The 21,529-nt window shown below is 43.1% G+C and overlaps 1 protein-coding gene across 2 annotated transcripts in view; it reads right to left on the bottom strand.

The window, feature by feature from the left end:
- The window catches only part of CCDC93 (coiled-coil domain containing 93), a 107,246-nt gene that overhangs the window by 69,562 nt on the left and 16,155 nt on the right, over positions 1-21,529 (bottom strand). Inside the window, exons 5-8 of one of the 2 annotated variants that reach the window (XM_040228982.1) lie at positions 16,299-16,397; positions 15,465-15,521; positions 2,777-2,877; positions 2,172-2,189 (exon numbers count right to left, since the gene is read on the bottom strand). In XM_040228982.1, the coding sequence (XP_040084916.1) occupies positions 2,172-2,189; positions 2,777-2,877; positions 15,465-15,521; positions 16,299-16,397 (275 nt within the window). The remainder of the gene's footprint in view (positions 1-2,171; positions 2,190-2,776; positions 2,878-15,464; positions 15,522-16,298; positions 16,398-21,529) is intronic. The other variant, XM_040228983.1, reaches the window with a different exon arrangement.

The following is a 21,529-nucleotide window of genomic DNA, read 5'->3' as shown; positions in this document are numbered from 1 at the left end:
CCCATAATATAATTGAAATATTATAGAGATACCATTGTGTTTCAGTCTAAAATCAAAACTATGAGTCTTGTTTTTCCAACAACATAGTATTTAAAGAAATATACCTAAACATGTTTTTAACAAGACATACAGTCCTTAAGGCCCTCAGCACAGTTTTCCAGGCTCAAAATGTACCCTTGAGCAACTGAAAGTCAAAAAAGGGAGGAGAAACTGGGATGCTGGCCTCAAAGCCAGATGTTTTGTGGACCTAGGCTGAGTGACCTTTAACTGCAAAGAGGGATACATTGTTTTCAGATCTTCTTACTTAGCAGTCAAAATATTTTCCCTCTCATCAAGAGGAGAAATGAAGCACTGACAACAAATGAGGGAGTCAGAGTCCTAGGTGGGGAGGAGCAACTAAGGGATGCCACAATGGTGAGGGAGAGGCTGGGAGGAGCAGAGTGAGTCCCAGAACCAGCAGGGGGCCAGCCTTGCTTGATGAGGAAGGGAAGCAAAGAGGGTAAGGCTTCTCCTAAATGGGCTGGAGGGAGGACTAGAACTGGGGGGGAGTGAGAACATAGGGACGAGGAAACTGAAAAGGAGAGGCTCAGGATAGGATTCTCATTTGAATCCAAAAGTCGTGTTTATGAGCATCTGAGAACCGAAATCTGCTGCTGCTAAGGATAATGAAGATGGTGGTGGTGGTGGTGAAGATGCTGCTGCTGCTGCTGATGTGGGGGTGGGGGTGATAGCATCTAATAGTTGACAATTTACTGTTTTCTACATGGAACAGACTGTCAAAGTCCCTCATAAAGACACTGTTATACGACCCTCATCTAATGGGAAAGATTTCCATGCAGTGGAGAGCACTGACTAGAACCCTAAGAGTCTAACAGCCAGATAGGAGGATAGGGGCCTTCCCAAGGAAGGGGAATAAATGAACCACTTCTCTGGGCTGTAAGTTTTATCCAATTTGCTCTGTCAGTGTTAATAACTCTTTAGTTGTTCAGTCTCGGAGCAAACAAAAAAGACTGGGCCTGTCTTCCTACGACCAAGAACCAAATCCTCACCAGAGGCTCAAACATTTTTAGATAATGATGATGACATGCTTTTGGAGTCCAACAGACCTGAGCTCAAGTCCCAGTTTGAGGCTCTTACTAGTTAACAGTTGACCTTGGGCAGGTTACTTTTTAACCTCTGTGAATGCTGTCTTCATCATTCTCAAAAACGGGAATGAACTGAATAAACCACCAGAATTCCCCACCTTCACAAATTCACCCTCCCCTTATCAGAAAAGCTAAAAAAAAAAGAAAGAAAGAAAAATAACCCATCTCCTAAAAAACAAACAAACAAAAAGCCTTCACCAAGCAGCTACCCCAGGCTTAGAAACCAGGAGCCAGCATGACCCCACCAATAAGAACTAAGGGGAGTACTGAGACACATATCAGATATTGGAAGAAATGAAGGTATGAACCATACAAACTAACAAAAACACATTTCCCTGAGTTGCCTTTGGCTCTGGGACATGTGAGACTCGCAGAGGCTATCTCCCCAGCCCTGGCTCCTGTGGACCAGCACAGCCGTGTCTGTCCTCTTGCAGCTGGGGGGGGGGGGGGGGGCGGCTAGAAAGCCCCCAGTACAGCGTCCAGTCGCACAAGGTCCCACACCCCAAAGGACCCCACACTTGGTGGTTGTTGCCATCATGAAATTCTTAATGGTTAATCATTACTTATAACTCTTAACATGGGACCCTGCATTTTCATTTTATATTGGCCCCTGCAAATTATGGAGCTGGTCTGGAGGTTCCTGATTCAGAGGAGGAGTTCAATTCACAGCAGCAAATGGTGAGCATGGGGCAGCCTTCACATCTAGATAAGGGCTAGAACCAACAACTTCCTTTTAATGAAACAGACCAGCTTTCATTCTTAAAAGCTAGCATTACTCTCTCAAAAACAAACAAAAAGTGGCAATTGCAATTCCATTTGCGAGATGGAATTAGTAAGGCAATTAAACTTTAATTTCCCGCTGGTTCTCTCCAGCATCCTAGAGGGAGAAGCCACAGAGGCTCACTCGGAGATGCTAGCCGCAGTGCCCTTAGCTCCAGCCCCCGGGTGAGGGCTGGGTTATGAGCAGAGCAACACACAGCAACCACTCAGATGAGAGGGGTGGGACGCACCAGGAGACATACTCACATCAAGGAATCAGTGACCCTAAGTAGAAAATGCAGGACATAAAGGAAGGTTAATACTCAGAGTCAAGCAAAAAAAATTCAACGAGGAGAGGCATTTCTGTGTGTTTAAGTGAAAACTGAGGCCAGAAGAATTTTTTTTTTAATTAGAGATATTTTTAAGAAGTGACAAAACAACTTTTAAATTTTTCATTTTTCTGGTCAGGACAATTCTTCACAGGAAACCAAAACTAGTATCTAACACAAAGTGAAGCTGCTTTAACTGCGGTTTCCCTGAAGATGTTTACAAATGGCAGGGACAAGGAGGGCAGCCCGCCCAAGCCTCCGTGAACACCCCTACATGCCCTGACTCCCCGAGGAGGGCAGAGCTGGGGTGAAGGAGGAACTTCAGAGATCAGGCTTCTACCACCATCAGGGAAGCTACCCACAGAAACTGGACTCATTCAACACCAGAGGGAAAGTACTCGGTGTCGGAAATCTCGGGCCCAAAATTGTAAACTTGACCAGGTGAAAACCAACCAAGTTCATCCCAATGAAGTGATTTAAATCAGCTTTTCTTTTCAACGGTTTTATCAAATAGACACTTATAGACAGGGCCCCCTTCGTTACCGGCCATATTCCAAAAGCGTGGCATGGATCCGCGACTCTTCATCTAGCAGCTCCTCTGCTCCCTGCTGGCGTTTGTATTTCCGACGAGGTTTGTAAGCATCCTAAGGAGTGGATGAGGTGGAGAATTACCAACAGTGAAGAGGCGGGTCTGGCCTGTAAGGGGCGGGCCTTGCTCCCGGTGGTGGTGGGTGTACAGCTCCCCTGCAGGGAAACAGCCGGCTGGGGTGGCTGCCTTCAAGGCGTCTGCCCTTTATTTTATGTTGTAGCAAATACTTCCACCCAAGCCATTGTTGTCAACTTTATCTTGGCTGGGGCTTTTTCTATCCTATGACGCTTTAATATTTCATGCTGTCAAATTCATCAATCATCTTTTTTCCTAACTCAGGGACTGTTTTATATGTTACTTTTATAGATTATATTTAGCCTTTTAATCTATTTGGAATTTCTTCTGGTATAGTGAAAAGTTGGTATGTATAGATATATTTTTCTCTGAATGGAAAATTAAGAATCCCAACATCATAAATTTAATAGTCTATCCTTTTCTTGATTTAAAATGGCAAACATATACACACATAAAACATGTACCAATATTATCCTCTGCACCTCTTGTTTAATGAGTATCCTGTATCCATTGTTCTTTTTCAAATTTCCTGGACATTCTTACACATTGTCTCTTCCAAATGAATTGCAGTATCAGCTTGTCAAGTTCATTATGAAAAACTGTTGAGCTTGGATTAGAATCACACCAAATTTATAGATAACTTTGGGAAGATCTGACATCTGTATAATACTGAATCTTGCCTTGAAAAGCAAGATTTATCTCTATTTAAATCTGTTTCATCCCTTAATAAAATTTTCCAGAAAGAAATACAAATTTTTCACAGTCACTACATATACAGACCTTTCTACCATCCAGAGACATAAAACTGCAACAATCACTGATATAGATGTTAACCTAGTATACTTAAAAAAAAAAAAATTCTTTCATGGCAAAAGAAATCTCAAATTCTTAAACTCTAATACCAAGAAAAGAAAGTTGATATAAATCCTTCAGAGATATATCTATTTTTACAGAAGTGTTTGAGGTTTATCCTAAAAAAAAACCTTATAAAACACAAAATGCATTACAAACTTCCAATGACTTTTAAATTATTAGAGTATTATTTAGTTATAAATATAGAAATAAATATAGATCCATCTTGTGTAAGACACATACTTATACTGCACATATATATATTTTCTAAACAACGTACATGGCATGTAGTAGGTGCTCAATTAATTTAGGTCGTCACCCTGAGATGACCTGGTTTACCATTCTACCCCAAATATACGTCCTTCTTGACTGCCAAATGGCATCAAATAATACCTTAATAATATTTGTTCAGGGCTCTAGGTACAAGCAGGCAGTTGTTTGTGCAAGGTATTTCAGTTTGCCCCTGGATCTTTTCTTTCCCACTGGCAGAGTTTGCTTGGTGGCTCAGATGGTAAAGACTCTGCCTGCAATGTGGGAGATCCAGGTTTGATCCCTGGGTCAGGAAGATTCCCTAGGGAAGGTAATGGCAACCCACTTCAGTATTCTAGTCTGGGAAATCCCATGGACAAAGGAGCCTGGTGGGCTACAGTCCATGGGGTCACAAACAGTTGGACATGACTGAAGCGACTCAGCACATACACATACATAAAACCTCCACTTGGACATCAGCAGGACAAGCGCTACTATCTGGTTTCTCCAGACCATGGTATTTTTAGGCTAATCAAAATTGTTCCCCTCTTGATAATTCTGGTTAACTTTATTATCATCTCACTTTTTATTAAGAAAAGTTTCAAGCATACAGAAAAACATCCTTTCTGTAACATCTATAATTTCAACTATTTTGTGAAAAAGAAATGAAACAGGTTCTGGGATGATCCTGGAGGGTTGTTATAACTCGCTGCCACAAGTATTCCTGTTTGCTACTGGTGCTTACATGAACATGAATAGGAAGCTATAAATAACAAATCAGATTTATGGGGAAATGAAAACCATAATAAACTGGTATGACATCAGTTACTGTGTACGATTGAATTTCCATGGAGCTCTACTATTACAGCAGCACTATATAATTGAGCTTAACTGCTACCTTCCTTAGTTACCATTCATAGAATCAATGACCCAGACAGGAAGTTGGGCTCTTCTAAAAAAGGACTGACTCCAAAACAATAGCATACTTGAAACCAACAGCACAAGGACTTTTTATTCAGCCAAACAATGACAACGTTGGCCTTTGTGCAATTATTCCTTATACTTTAAAGCACCTCATACACATCTCACTTTTTGCATTTTATAACTACACTGTGGGCAGAAGCACGGTAGATGCTATTACCTCCACCTTGCTACTAAAGAAGCAGAGAACAAATAATTTGTCCAGGATTGCTCGAATAGGTACCCAGGTTGCTAGTCCCAAGGTTTCCTACTATACTAACTTGCCTCAGCCACTAGTCACTTCAGCTGAGCCATCTCACAAGACTATACAATGTGAAGTGGCCACATGGATCATTACAATGGTTTGCTTAAGTAAAGGACCTAAATGTTCCCAGGCCAAGTATAAAGAACTATTACTAAGTCACCCTTTAAAGAGTCTAGTCCTGTCTCTGTCACTAACAAGCTGTATGACCCTGGGACCCAGCTTCCCTCAATGGACCTTTTTCCATATCTGTACAATGAGGGGTAGACTAACAGATTTTGAAGGAGACTCCTAGTCTCTCATTCTTTGTGTTCTTTTAACCCTGAAAAGATGAGTTGGTAGCATAATTCCATCAGTAATTTAAAGTCAGAGGTTATTTTTTCACTATTCTTTCTAAAAAACATGACATCAACTTCTCTTTGGCCATTCAGTTCAGTTCAGTTGCTCAGTTGTGTCTGACTCTTTGCAACCCCATGAATTGCAGCACGCCAGGCCTCCCTATCCATCACCAACTAACTCCTGGAGTTCACTCAGACTCACATCCATCGAGTCAGTGATGCCATCCAGCCATCTCATCCTCGGTCGTCCCCTTCTCCTCCTGCCCCCAATCCCTCCCAGCATCAGCGTCTTTTCCAATGAGTCAACTCTTCGCATGAGGTGGCCAAAGTACTGGATGCTTTAGCATCTTTCCTTCTAAAGAACACCCAGGACTGACCTCCTTCAGAATGGACTGGTTGGATCTCCTTGCAGTCCAAGGGACTCTCAAGAGTCTTCTCCAACACTACAGTTCAAAAGCATCAATTCTTCGGTGCTCAGCTTGGTAGTAATAGTAACTGTTATCACTTACTGAATGTATGGTATGTGTCAGGCATATACTGCTCTATATACTGCTACCCACTTGACCTTCACACCCATGAGGGCAGTCATCTTCGTCTTATGTATACAGATGATGGAACAGGCACAGAGGTTAGGCAGCTTGCCCATAGTTGCAAATGCAATAAAGGAAAGAGAGAACTGAGACTCTCAAGCACCTGCATGATGTGTCCTCCCTCAGCTGTGATCACCCTTCATGCTGGATCCTGATCATCTGCTCAGCATATGGCAAAGGAAACATGAGTGTCGTTGGAGTTAAAAAGTTAAGGTGACCCCTCTGTAAAGCAGAGACTTGCGTACAGTGGGTGGCCCAGCTCTCCACTTCGTAGGACTGGCTACAAGTCAGGTTCACGCATCAGAGCCATTCCTCTGGGTCACATTCCAAATGGCAGGGAAGGGGTGGGAAGAGTTCAGCTCCACAGCTGTGTCCGCAACGACGCCCCAGTCACTGCCCCTCAGCTATGGCAGGCAACCCCTTCATGAAATAACCAGTGGACAGCAAGACAGCCACCGACAGCCACTGCCCTCCAGAGCTCCAGGGGGCCAGACCACACCATACTCTGCAGGACGCACATCTCATTTTCCCAGAGCTCACCTGGCAGCCCAAAACTGACTCTAACAGATAACTCTGCCCACCAGTCGCTGAACAAACACTGCCTTCCACCAAAAGGGGCTCAGCTGATGTCCCCACCAGCAAGCACAGGGCCCTAAAACATCTCCTAAGAAAAAATTATTCTGAGACAAACAGGTTTGTCTTCATTTTCCCATTAATAAAACCACCACTACCACCACCACAAAAACGAAGCCCCTGGGAACTGAGTGGAGGGAATGATGAGATGGATGGATGGTAGTCATGTCTAAGGGTAGGAAAGTTAGCTGGAGAGGAAGGTTTTCTCCAGACATCCCCTAAATCTTGTTCGTTCGCTATTCTCTCTTACAAGAGCTCTGCTGTGCAGGTCTGTGTTCTGCTCTTTGAGGTTTAGTATAGGTCCCATTTCAGACCCCCTTTGAACTGTATCAAACAGCTTAACTCGGTGGGTAAGAAAGAGGCTGCTGTTTTGTATACATGAGCCAAGATGGCTTCTGTATATTGACTCCTAGGTTTATTTCTTCATAGCATGCTGAGACCCACTGCTCAAAACCCTCCAACTCTTTATACACCCGATTATTCACAAGATGCCCGACTAAGCAGAGTTTTAGCCGTTTACAGCCTGTCCACACTGCATGCTCTACAAAACTGCCCCATCATTTCTGAACCACAGATAGGAGAAGCCCAAGACTATAAAAACCCCAGACTGCAACTGCCCTTCAAATATCTCTAACCCACCAAGGGCTTCCTGCCCCAGCCCTGCCCTGGGTTCCCTTGCTTTCTTTCCTCCCCTTCTGGACTGTGGCCCCTGTGCCTAGGCCTCAGGATGGCTGCACACTGTGAGAGCCTCCCTACCCTGCAGGCAAACCTCTTGAAGCATTGCCTAAATAGAGCCTGAGGTGCTACTGACCCTGACCCATCACATCTTTCCCCCTGATGAGCCCCAAAGTCCCCTGCATCCCTTATAGCTGCAGTGTCCCTACTTTCAGCCCACACTCTAGAATGCAGCTGGGCACACAGTGAATGCCTAGTTATTAATGCTATTACTGAATGAACATATGGAGTCAGACAGACAGGGTTTAATCCTTGCCCCTTTGCTATCTGTCTGGTTTGGGGCAAATTAACCCCTGAGGTTTACCATCTGTGAAACAGGTATATGGAGAGAGACATAAGGATTAGTCAATCTATCTATTTAACATAACTGACACAAGGAGACCCAACCAGTCCATCCTAAAGGAGATCAGTCCTGGGTGTTCATTGGAAGGACTGATGCTGAAGCTGAAACTCCAATACTTTGGCCACCTGATGCGAACAGCTAACTCACTTGAAAAGACCCTGATGCTGGGAAAGATTGAGGGCAGGAGGAGAAGGGGAAGACAGAGGATGAGATGGTTGGATGGCATCACCAACTCGATGGACATGGGTTTGGGTGAACTCCGGGAGTTGGTGATGGACAGGGAGACCTGGAGTGCTGCAGTTCATGGGGTCGCAGAGTCGGGCACGGAGTGACTGAACTGAACTGAACCCTTAACACGTTAAGGGTTAAGATATACATACATGTGTGTTTTTGCTATTATTAATAAAATGTACCAATGCATATTTTTTCCTATGTTGCCATATGTACATTTTACGTCCTAGGTGGAAAGGCCCTCCTCATGGTGTTTCCTATGGAAGAGCACAGTGGAGTTTTAAATTACATAGTCTTTTAGGGGACCAATAAGAAGTCTTTTTTTTTTTTAATTCTGTCCCCTCTGGTCTCATACAAAATTCTAAACATTACCAAAAACTGTTCAACAAACCATAACTAAACATATTTTGGGGGGGCTCTGGATAAAATTTCACAGCTGCTCTTTACTCAAGGCTGAGACGGAGCAAAAGACCTCACTGCACAGGTCCCAGGTACTTCATGAATATGTAAGGAAAGCTCAGGAAAGCTTGTGACAGCTCAGGAAAGGAGGAAGTAATCTGTAAAATAGCACATAAGGTGAGACACAAAAGCAATTATGATGCTGAAGTGGAAGGGGTAAGGGGAGGACTGTCCTGGGTGGCAACAGTTTCATTTTTTCACATCCTTTGAAAATACCACCTCCCATCAAGCAGGCCTTCTACAAACCAGTCAGTTATTCTATAAAACGGGGATATGGCGAAGTCAAGAAAAGAATACATTTCAAAGGCGAAGCAGAAGTACTCGGAATAATCCCTAGGAGGAAGTAAAATGAGGCCAAGACAAAAAGAGCTCAGAAGTTACAAGTTCACACAACAGCCTTTCTGCCAAGCAATCTGGCAAGAGGTCCTACAGACTGGGGCATGACCTCTGAACCAATTTCACTTCAAGGAAATGTAACCCAAGCAAATAATTAAAGATGAAAAAAAGTTAGCTATAGGGATGCCCTACATAATAGCCAGAAAAAAAAAAAACAAACAAACCCCAAACCAAAGAACAAAACAAAACCAAAAAACAAACAAACTAAGCTAGTTAAATTAGTACCACACAATGTGTAATGTTCAACCACTAAAAATGTTGCGGGGGCTTATTTACTGGCATGGAAATATAACCTTGATTATATTCTTCAGCAAAACAAGCACACAATAAAACAGAATATACAGTACCATGCTATTTTTTTTGTAATCTCTAATTCTCTATATTAATATCCATAACTCTTATATTTCCTACTTGGAATATCAGTGGTTATCCCTGGCTGGTGGTACCATGGGTGATTTAGTCTTTGTACTCTTTCTCCATTTCCTAATTTTTCCTTATTATTACTACAGCACTAGTATATAAGAAAAACAATATTTTGTAAAATTAAAAATCATGCACCAAAAAATACAGATGAGCCACACAACCAAAGACAAGGGCAGAAAATTGGAACAGTCCTACAAAGATGGATAAAGACAAGAATAAGCTAAAAATTTTTGAAAAAATTAAAACATTTAATATGTATTTTTGAAAGGATGTTATATCTAAGCAAGAGTAAAGTCTGCTTGTTGAGGCACAATGAAACATGTTAATAGATGGGAAAAAAGGCAACACAACACAACCGTCTCCACTTGGCATCCATTCTCCAGCTAGACAAACGGTCTTCAGTGGGGCAGGCACAGCAGATGCCCTCGTAAGGGCAGCGCACCCAGCCACTCTGCATGCATTTGACTCTCTGGGACCCTGATAACTACCATCCCAAGGTCCTGAAATCAGTCAGGAACATTACTGCAGAGTTAGTGACAGGGATATGTGAGAAATAAGACACCAAGTGAAGAGTGAGAAAACTAGAGAAGCACCAGCACCTGTTGTGTCTGAGGAGTCAGATGGAAAATCAAAACCTGGCTGCCTCTTCTCAGCTCTGCAACTGTGCAGGGATTTTACTAGCTTTTCTCAGTTTCAACTTCTTATAAAATGGAAAAATAACACATAAGTCCTTGAGTGTTGATGAGAACTAAATGAGATAATGCTTGTAAACCTAATTATATGCCAAGCACACAGGAGGCATTCAATCAGTACATGGTAGCTGCATTCATCTTTTATAAAAGGCTGGCTCTAGAAACCTGCCACCATATGTTAAACTGAATTATAATCCTTAATTTATCATTCAGAATTTAAATTTGGGATTCTACGGAATAGACTGGTCTGTAAGGGGCAGGTAAGAAACAGTGATGAGCCATGTGGAGGGCAGAACTGGGGAGGAGAAGAAAACATCCTTCAGAACCTGACACTTGCAAAGAACCACACCCTGGTAATGTAGGAAAGACTTCATTCCTTTTCCTTGCTTCCCTGGTGGCTCAGACAATAAAGAATCTGCCTGCAATGCGGGACACCTGGGTTCCATCCCTGGGTTGGGAAGATCCCCTGGAGAAAGGCATGGCAACCCACTCTAATATTCTTGCCTGGAGAATCCCATGGACAGAGGAGCCTGGTAGGCTACAGTCCATGGGATCGCAAAGAGGTGGACACAACTGAGCAACTTTCACACTTCACACTCATTTCTTTTACAAGGGGAGGGACTCTCTGTGAGGACAGTGACTAGAAACAAAACCCAGCAAGCTGTTCTATGTCTTACAGGGGTCACAAGAAGATAACTGGGATGCACACGTGACTGTCTGACAAGTTCCTAGGACTCTCATTCCAAGGCTGCAAGGAAGCATGTGCAGAGCCGTGGGTGAGCAGGAAGGAAATTAATGGCAACAGGGTTCAATTAAGAAACCTAAGAAGGCAGCATCTGGAAGTAAGAAGTACTTTCAGTAGACAAAGAAGAATATAAACAAACAAAACCCAAAGGCCACCTCTGACCATCCATAAAAATTCTTTATCATTACAACAGTAATGTCACACCAGATGGTCAATACAGAAAATAGACTGACTATATTCCTTGCAGCCAAAGATGGAGAAGCTCTATATAGTCAGCAAAAACAAAACCAGAAGCTGACTGCGGCTCAGATCATGAACTCCTGATTGCCAAATTCAGACTTAAATTGAAGTAGCGAAAACCACTAGACCATTCAGGTATGACCTAAACCAAACCCCTTATGATTATACACTGAACGTGACAAACAGATTCAAGGGATTAGATCTGACAGAGTGCCTGAAGAACTATGGACGGAGGTTCATGACATTGTACAGGAGGCAGGTATCAAGAAAAAGAAATGCAAAAACAAATGGTTCTCTGAGTAGGCCTTGCAAATAGCTTTGAAAAAAAGAAGAGAAGAGAAAAGCAAAGGAGAAAAGGAAAGATAAATGCATTTGAATGCAGAGTTCCAAAGAATAGCAAGGAGAGATAAGAAAGCCTTCCTCAGTGATCAATGCAAAGAAACAGAGGAAAACAAGATAATGGGAACCACTGGAAATCTCTTCAAGAAAATTAGAGATACCAAGAGAACATCTCATGAAAAGCTGGGCACAATAAATGATGGAAATGGTATGGACCTAACAGAAGCTAAAGATATTAAGAAGAGGTGACAAGAATACACGGAAGAACTACACAGAAAAGATCTTCATGACCCAGATAACCATGATGGTGTGATCACTCACCTAGAGCGAGACATCCTGGAATGCGAAGTCAAGTGGGTCTTAGGAAGCATCACTAAGAATAAAGCTAGTGAAGGTGATAGAATTCCAGTTGAGCTATTTCAAATCCTAAAAGATGATGCTGTGAAGGTGCTGCACTCAGTATGCCAGCATATTTGGAAAACTCAGCACTGGCCACAGGACTGGAACAGGTCAGTTTTCATTTCAATCCCAAAGAAAAGCAATGCCAAAGAATGTTCAAACTATTGCACTCATCTCACACACTAGCAAAGTAATGCTCAAAATTCTCCAAGCCAGGCTTCAATAGTACATGAACTGAGAACTTGAAGATGTTCAAGCTGGATTTAGAAAAGGAAGAGGATCCTGAGATCAAATTGCCAACATCTGTTGGATCACTGAAAAAGCAAGAGAGTTCCAGAAAAATATCTACGTCTGCTTTACTGACTACACCAAAGTCTTTGACTGTGTGGATCACAACAAACTGTGGATAATTCTTAAAGAGATGGAAATACCAGACCACCTTACCTGCCTCCTGAGAAATCTCTATGCAGGTGAAGAAGCAACAGTTAGAACTGGACATGGAACAACTGACTGGTTCCAAATAGGGAAAGGAGTACGTCAAGGCTGTATATTGTCACCCTGCTTATTTAACTTATATGCAGAGTACATTGTGAGAAATGCTGGACTGGATGAAGCACAAGCTGGAATCAAGATTGCTGGGGGAAATATCAATAACCTCAGATATGGAGATGACACCAACCTTATGGCAGAAAGAGAAGAACTAAAGAGCCTCTTGATGAAAGTGAAAGAGGTAAGTGAAAAAGTTGGCTTAAAACTCAACATTCAGAAAACTAAGATCATCACATCTGGTCCCATCACTTCATGGCAAATAGATGGGAAAACAGTGGCAGACTTTATTTTTGGGGGCTCCAAAATCACTGCAGATGGTGACTGTAGCCATGAAATTAAAAGACACTTGTTCCTTGGAAGAAAAGCTATGACCAACCTAGAGAGCATATTAAAAAGCAGAGACATTACTTTGCCAACAAAGGTCCGTCTAGTCAAAGCTATGGTTTTTCTAGTAGTCATGTACAGATGTGAGAGTTGAGCACCGAAGAATTGATGCTTCTGAACTGTGGTGCTGGAGAAGACTCTTGAGAATCCCTTGGACAGCAAGGAGATCCAACTAGTTTATCCTAAAGGAAATCAGTCCTGAATATTCTTTGGAAGAACTGATGCTGAAGCTCCAATACTTTGGCCACGTGATGTGAAGAACTGACTCATTTGAAAAGACCCTGATGGTGGGAAAGTTTGAAGGCAGGAGGAGAAGCGGATGACAGAGGATGAGACGGTTGGATGGCATCACCAACTCAATGGACATGAGTTTGAGTAAGCTCCACAAGTTGGTGATGGACAGAGAAGCCTGGAGTGCTGCAGTCCATGGGGTTGCAAAGAGTTGGGCACGACTGAGCGACTGAACTGAACTGAACAACAGTAAATGTACTGGCAGTCAACTGAGGAGTAAGTTCACACATTTAAAAAAGGAAATAAACTAAGCAATTTGAACTATTAATCAAAGAAGACCTCCAATTTTTTCTCCATTTTCCTGTATCTTGATTTTTTAAAGAGCTGCAGACAGCATTTTATCTAGCATTTTATTGCATCCTGGCTCTGTCATCACCAATGTGACCTTGGGCAACCTAAATAACCAATCTGTGCCTTAGTTTCGTCAACTGTCAAAAAAAAAAAAATACTATTACTTCATAGGGTTGTTGTGAGGATTAGATAAGTTACATACAAATGTTTAGAACGTTTGGGACACTACATATTTGTCATTATCTCCTTAAATTCCTTTAAGAATTTAAGTCACGTTGCTAAGCAGAAGACAGTTTTCTTTAAAAACTCCATTAAAATGAAGAGGAAACAATATGTCTCTAGAGGACTGAAATATTTAATAGGTAAAGGGATATCAGGCCCAGTTTCATTGACAGGATAATCAACAGTTACACTGGCCTTTTTATTCTTGGTGACACAGTCAAAAAATGTAATGTTTCTCACTCTCTCTTAAGGGCTCTAAGTGAGATTTACACATGAAGATATTCAATAAACATTAACTGGTTTTTTTTTTTTTTAAACTTTTGGGCTTCCCTGGTGGCTCAGTGGTAAAGACTCTGCTTGCAAATGCAGGAGATGTGGATTTGATCCCTGCGTCAGGAAGATCACCTGGAGAAAGAAATCGCAACCCCCGCCAGTATTCTTGTCTGGAAAATTTGATGGACAGAGGAGCCTGGTGGGCTACAATCCATGGGGTTGCAAAGAGTCAGACACGACTTAGCAACTAAACAACAAATTTTTCATTTTACTGTTTTTGAAAAGGTGATAAGAGATTTAGTATAAAATTCAAATAGGACAGAGTTTATAGGGAAAAGAGAATTTCCCTTCCTCTCCTGCTCCTGGCTCCCCAGCTCTCTGTGTCTGAGGTAACACTGTCATCTAATTCTCAGTTCTTTCCAGAAATGAAGCATCACTTAAAACAAGGGAAAGCAATAGCACATCCAACCAACTGGTTGTCATGAAAATGCGATCAGAAGAAATCTTTAACAGCATACGATGCTCTACCAGTGAGGAGGGGAAAAACTATAAATTTATATTCAAAGTATAATTCTAATTCACTATAAAAATACACATTAAAAACACAGAAGAAATATGTCCAAAAGTGGCTGTTTCTGTATTGTTAGATTAAGGCTGACCTTTTTTCCTCTGATTAATCAACTTTTTCAAAGAAAACTTTAAAGATGTTCTAAACTCAACATCTATTTCACAACAAGGAAAAAAAAAATTACTCTACTGTTTTATCATATATTCTTATTATTACACTTAATACTGCCACCAAATCTGAAAACCACATCCAGCTTCAGAATGTAACTTGAAGGTTTTCCATACCTCACATTTCCCAAATGGAATTGTGGGAAGATACAAATTATAACCATAAGCTGACAAGACTTTTAAATGAGCATTTCATGTCTTTCATCCTCAAGCTACTGTTACTCTTTTCAGAGTAATCACCTGGAGAGATTATATATTTATTCTTAAAGTTAAAAAAAAAAAGGCGGGGGCAAAATAATTCAATACATTATTTTCTAAAGAAAGAGAACTTACACCTAGGCATTGAGGCTTCGTTTTCATGTAGGAAGGTTGGGGGGTGAGGAGTGGGTGGCGCTGACTGGGTTTTGCTGGGCTCTGGCCCTGAGTGTTTAGAGAAGGCCCAAAGCTCTCCTCTGGCCCTTGCGCTGGTGGATACAGACCCTGTGGTTGAGGCTCGCTGCACATGGGACAAAGGTCATCTCGGAGTTTCCCACACAAAGCCCAGAAGCTGCCTTTCCAAAGCCACCAAGGCAGTGGGAACCTCTGCATCACTTTTAGCTCATTTGTTCTCTGGAGCTATGTGAAGTCTGAAGTTTATAGTCACCACTGGCACAAATGAGGAAGGGCTCTGAGTCTGGAAACTAAGGAATACACAGGGCAGCGGCTGTGGCATGTTCTACCCTGAACGCTGGCATTAGACACTGGGCACGCACAGCAGGCAGGGCCTCCCTCACACATTGAGGTCAGCTGCTGGGTAATCCCCACAGACAGAAACCTCAGGGAGTAGTGGTAGGGGGGTGGTGGGGGCAGAGGCTTCTGCGATTTAAATCAAAGGGCTACTTGGAAGCTATGACCCTATGATCCTCCCTGACAGGAGAACTCGGGCAGGGAACTCACAGAGAGCTCAACAACTGTCCTGATGGCCTTTTCTTTCCTCTTGATGAAGTCATCATCCTGCAAGACAAGAATATACAGGGATGAAACAAATCCTGTGTAAAGACTGAAACTCAATTAGACTGCTCAGCAATCCGTCTTATAAACTGACTTCTCATCACAACTTTGTCTGAAAAAGTCTCAATTTTCTAACAAATTGGCATACACTGAGCATGAAAAAAGTAAGGGCCTCTGTCAAGGGCTCCAAAACAGATCCCTACAGCTGGTAAGAAAAAAGGGGACCACAGAGTGGAGAGGCGAAGACAAGTGTTCTCAGTTCAAATCCTCTGGGTTCTGAGACCTCAGCAAGTTACCTCACCTCTAAGCCTCAGCTTCTCCAGGGGCAGGAGCGATCATAAGGATCAAGAAGCAGAAGGCATGTAGTGCTCTGGGACTGGAAAGTAGCAGGCATCTGACAGAAATCGGCAGTTATTGTTGCTGTGATTATCACTCAACTGCTACTACAGGTGTGTCATCCTAAGCAGACAGTCTCTTGAAAAGCTTCATACAATTATACAGAAATATGCTCATGTTCTTGTAATTTAATAAAAGGTCTGGATCAAGTACCAAAATTGAGAGAAAAGGACAAAATTATAGAGCTTGGCACGCAGTGCCCATTCAAAGAGCGCAATTCAAATGAACCAGGAGGTGCAGTTTCAGTGCTGACCAGGTGGGTGCAGAGATGCCATACAGTTGGGTAGGAGCACAGGGGAGCCTGAGCTTACTCTGCTTCTTCCAGGGGGTCCCTAACTGTGCACTCAGGTTCTCAGCTGGACAAGAAAAGAGCCGAACACTGACCTCAGGCAGACTATAGGTTTTCTGGAACTGGGATATGGAGTAGGAGCGGATGTAGTCACCCATCTCTTCTTTTGTTTCTATAGCTCGCTTCACCAGCCACTGGGGAAGAAAGTGCAAAAATGTGAGCTGATGGGGATGAAACACAGTGAAGTAAAGGGTAAAGACCAACTCAGAGATGGCACGGGTCCTGAATCTGAATCACAGAACATGAAGTAACCAGGTGACAAGCAACCATCAATACACACTGCCCTGCAGGGAAAACAGCCACTGGTCATCTGGATGCTGAGGTCAGGGGGACTGGAGCTGACAGCCTCAGAGGAACCTTTGAGCCTTGCTCCAGGTGCCCAGGCCTCAGTTTCCTTCTCTGCTAAAGTGGAGGGCAGAGTACCATTTCCTTTCACCTCACAGAGCGACTGCAAGAGCAAATGAAACACAAGTACCAGATGGCTTTGTAAATACTGGAACCCAACACAAACACAGCTGCTCCCCAAAGCTTCCTGCATCTGATGGCAGACCTTAATGGAACTCTTTCCGTCTTGTGCTGCTTGTGCCACAGACCAGAGGAAGGAAAGAGAACCAGTGAGAATACCTAGTGTAACCCTTGTCTGATAGGTGAAAAAAATCCCTTCGACATTCAGATTTGAGACCACATGTACCAAGGACAAGCCTCAGACCTCAGGTGTAGCTTAGCACTCACAGCATTCACACAACACTGTAAGGTAATGGGCATTGGCCGCGTTTTACAGAACTAGAAGCTCAGAGAGACGACATTAATCCGTCCAGTGATCCATAGCCAGCAGCTGCTGGCCACAACCCGGAGGGTCCACCACCAGGACATGGCACGTCTGGGCTTCACGCAATGTTTCCCAGATCTACAGAGCTGATATGTACAAGGAGCCACTCCTCATGTCTGCTGACTTACAGCTCCAGGGAGCTGAAACATTTCCCTGCACATACCCACACCCCACAACCTGTGGGAGGCCCAAGCACTCTGAGCGTGAGAATGCAAAGTACAAAGACAACCTTTACTTTTCCTCCTGACTCTGCACTCATTCCCATTATTACTGAAGACCTCTGTGGAGGTGTGCCATGCTCTCTTCAGGGAGCTACAACATCTCAGGGGCAGTTTCTATACAGCTGTTGTGCTGCCTCAGAGGGCACAGCTGCACACAGCACAGGGCTCCTGCTCAGGAATGGCGGGAAACTCAAGTAAAGGACATGCCAGAAAGCATTTGCCCACAAAAGTAGTTCAGTCGCTCAGAAGTGTCCAACTCTTTGTAACCCCATGAATTGCAGCACGCCAGGCCTCCCTGTACATCACCAACTCCCGGAGTTCACTCAAACTCATGTCCATCGAGTCAGTGATGCCATCCAGCCATCTCATCCTCTGTCGTCCCCTTCTCCTCCTGCCTTCAGTCTTTGCCAGCAGCAGGGTCTTTTCCAATGGGTCAGTTCATCGCATGAGGTGGCCAAAGTATTGGAGTTTCAGCCTCAGCATTAGTCCTTCCAATGAACACCCAGGACTGGTCTCCTTTAGAATGGACTGGTTGGATCTCCTTGCAGTCCAAGGGACTCTCAAGAGTCTTCTCCAACACCACAGTTCAAAAGCATCAATTCTTCGGCACTCAGCTTTCTTCTCAGTCCAACTCTCACATCCATACATGACCACAGGAAAAACGATAGCCATGACTAGACGGACCTTTGCTGGCAAAGTAATATCTCTGCTTTTCAATATGCTATCTAGGTTGGTCATAACTTTTCTTCCAAGGAGTAATGTCTTTTAATTTCATGGCTGCAATCACCATCTGCAGTGATTTTGGAGCCCAAAATAATAAAGTCTGACACTGTTTCCCTATCTATCTGCCATGAAGTCATGAAACCAGATGCCATGATCTTAAGTTTTCTGAATGTTGAGCTTCAGGCCAACTTTTTCACTCTCCTCTTTCACTTTCATCAAGAGGCTTTTTAGTTCCTCTTCACTTTCTGCCATAAGGGTGGTGTCATCTGCATATCTGAGATTATTGATATCTCTCCCGGCAATCTTGATTCCAGCTTGTGTTTCTTCCAGCCCAGCATTCTCATGATATACTCTGCATATAAGTTAAATAAGCAGGGTGACAATATACAGCCTTGACATACTCCTTTTCCTGTTTGGAACCAGTCTATTGTTCCATGTCCAGTTCTAATTCTTGCTTCCTGACCTGCATATAGGTTTCTCAAGAGGCAGATCAAGTGGTCTGGTATTCCCATCTCTTTCAGAATTTTCCAGTTTATTGTGATCCATACAGTCAAAGGCTTTGGCATAGTGAACAAAGCAGAAATAGGTGTTTTTCTGGAACTCTCTTGCTTTTTCAATGATCCAGCAGATGTTGGCAATTTGATTTCTGGTTCCTTTGCCTTTTCTAAAACCATCTTGAACATCTGGCAGTTCACAGTTCACATATTGCTGAAGTCTGGCTTAGAGAATTTTGAGCATTACTTTACTAGCATGTGAGATGAGTGCAATTGTGTGGCAGTTTGAGCATTCTTTGGCATTGCCTTTCTTTGGGATTGGAATGAAAACTGACCTTTCCCAGTCCTGTGGCCACTGCTGAGTTTTCCATATTTGCTGGCATACTGAGTGCAGCACTTTCACAGCATCATCTTTCAGGATTTGAAATAACTCCACTGGAATTCCATCACCTCCACTAGCGTTGTTCTTAGTGATGTTTTCTAAGGCCCACTTGACTTCACATTCCAGGATGTCTGGCGCTAGGTGAGTGATCACACCATAGTGATTATCTGGGTTGTGAAGATCTTTTTGTACAGTTCTTCTGTGTATTCTTGCCACCTCTTCTTAATATCTTCTGCTTCTGTTAGGTCCATATGATTTCTGTCTTTATCAAGCCCATCTTTGCATGAAATGTTCCCTCGGTATCTCTAATTTTCTTGAAGAGATCTCTAGTCTTTCCCATTCTGTTGTTTTTCTCTATTTCTTTGCATTGATCAGTGAGGAAGGCTTTCTTATCTCTTCTTGCTATTCTTTGGAACCCTGCATTCAGATGCTTGTATCTTTCCTTTTCTCCTTTGCTTTTTGCCTCTCTTCTTTTCAGAGCTATTTGTAAGGCCTCCCCAGACAGCCATTTTGCTTTTTTGCATTTCTTTTCCATGGGGATGGTCTTGATCCCTGTCTCCTGTACAATGTCACAAACCTCTGTCCATAGTTCATCAGGCACTCTATCTATCACATCTAATTCCCTTAAATCTATTTCTCACTTCCACTGTATAATCATAAGGGATTTGATTTAGATCATACCTGAATGGTCTAGTGGTTTTCCCTACTTAAAGCAGTGGCCAGAAGTAACTCTAGGAGTACTCTTTCGTTGCTACAATCCTCCATTTGTTTCTATCACTCCACTCCACTCCAACTCCAGACAGTAACCTCAGGCACTGACTAAAATCCACGGGTGCAGGGGCCAAGGATCAGATGACATTTGGGGCTACTCCAGCCCCTCACCCATACCCCAGCATGGACCCTGGACATCTCAGGAGGCTGACTCCTGCTCAACTCAATTTCAGTCTGCTTTCTTTCCCACCTGGAGATCCACTTTCTGGCCTTTCACAGTTGTTGCCTTTTCAAATCTGCCTCTGATAATTAGATCTACACTGAGTTATTACTTGGCTGGATCCTGGAGAACGTGCTCTGATGAGGAGGGCAAAGCCCACTGATTCACAGGATTCCCTTAGAAACACCATGGCTCTGTTTCAGAGTTCCCAACCTGAAGAGCTGAGGAGGGATCCTCTAGGATAGCCAAGCTCTGGCGCAGGGCCCTAGCCTTCAAGAAAAATATCTATCTTCACAGGATTCACATGCCTCATGTAGGAAAAAAACATGTGACCTGGAACTAAGTAGCTGGAAGCCATTTCCACTGTCCCGCTGCATTCAGAGTCACCACAGCTGTGCTAAACGGCAAGAACTCGGGCGGTGGACCTCACACCCATACAAGAAAACTGTTCAGCGGGTCCCAGCGACTGGTCTATAATTGTTCTCTCACTGGTGTCCAACAAAACCGGAAACAAAACCACAGGCGTGTGGTGAGTTTCTCACAGTGCTAAATGTATTCAGTTGGAAAGACTGTTCTTTATTCTCAGAGTGAGAGTTAAATGGCCTTTAAGAAATGATAGAAAAAGCAAAATAACTGTTACTTTTAACAGTGTCCTTGCCTACCAAAATACAGGTGGCAACCACAGATCAACCTCCATTTTTGCTTTAAAATTTTGCAGGTCCACAAAATTAAGAAGGCTGGTAACCATTAGCTGAGGCTCTCACGTCCAGGCAGGAAGCCCTCAGGCATTCCATTCAGAACACAGACCATCAGACACTCAGGATACCCAAACCAACTGTAGAAAATCACCTTCACACTCTTCTCATACGTGGACTATCATTTTGGTCCTCCAACTTCTAGCACAGGACTGAGTAAAGTCTAGTCACAGGAGATCCAGGTTGAGGCGGAAAAGGCAACAACTTTACAATATGATAGCGTTGGAGGTTTCGGTAAGAATTTCCACAGGGTCCCTACTTCCTATTTTTACAAAAGGATGGGGGTACCATCCTCTAACGAACATACACATCAAATCCTGAGTTAAAGTACTAGACTCAAATGTACAAATTTCATTTAGAAATTTCATATTTAATTTGAAGTCTAGTTCAGGGGAAGATTCCCAGCAGCAGTAACTACCACAGAAACAACTACGTAACCCTTAGAAAGCACTGACTGAGACACGCTAGCCCTTCAGCCATGTGCTTAACACACAATAACTTATTCAACCTTCATTCTATCAGGTAGCTGCTATTGTTATCCACTTAACAGGTAAGACGGGAAGACATCTGCCCAAGATCAGACAGCTGGAAAGTGGCTGAGTCAAGATTTGAACCCAGGAAGTCTCCAGAGTCCAGGCTCTTAACCACTACACTACATAATCTTCACAGAATCAGTGAACTTCTCTAGCAGGGGCTGGGTGGCTTTCCTCTGGGTGGCTGCACAGTGGTGGAGGGGGAAAGTTCAGGCTTAAGGACAAGGAAAAATTTAGAGGAATCTGCCTCTCCACTCACTAGTTCTCTGCCCGTAAGGCAATTGATTATCCACTATGAGTTGCACTTTTCTCAAATGTAAGACTAGGATTACAACAGATGCTTCAAGGAACTCTATTAGGACCTGAGGCTAAGTCCTGTCCATATAGCAGGCCACAAA

The sequence above is a fragment of the Oryx dammah genome, unplaced genomic scaffold (assembly GCF_014754425.2).
Source record: "Oryx dammah isolate SB20612 unplaced genomic scaffold, SCBI_Odam_1.1 HiC_scaffold_27, whole genome shotgun sequence".
Taxonomy (NCBI): domain Eukaryota; kingdom Metazoa; phylum Chordata; class Mammalia; order Artiodactyla; family Bovidae; genus Oryx; species Oryx dammah.
Note: the sequence above shows the minus strand (reverse complement) of the source record. Positions and strands in the feature narration are given on the sequence as shown.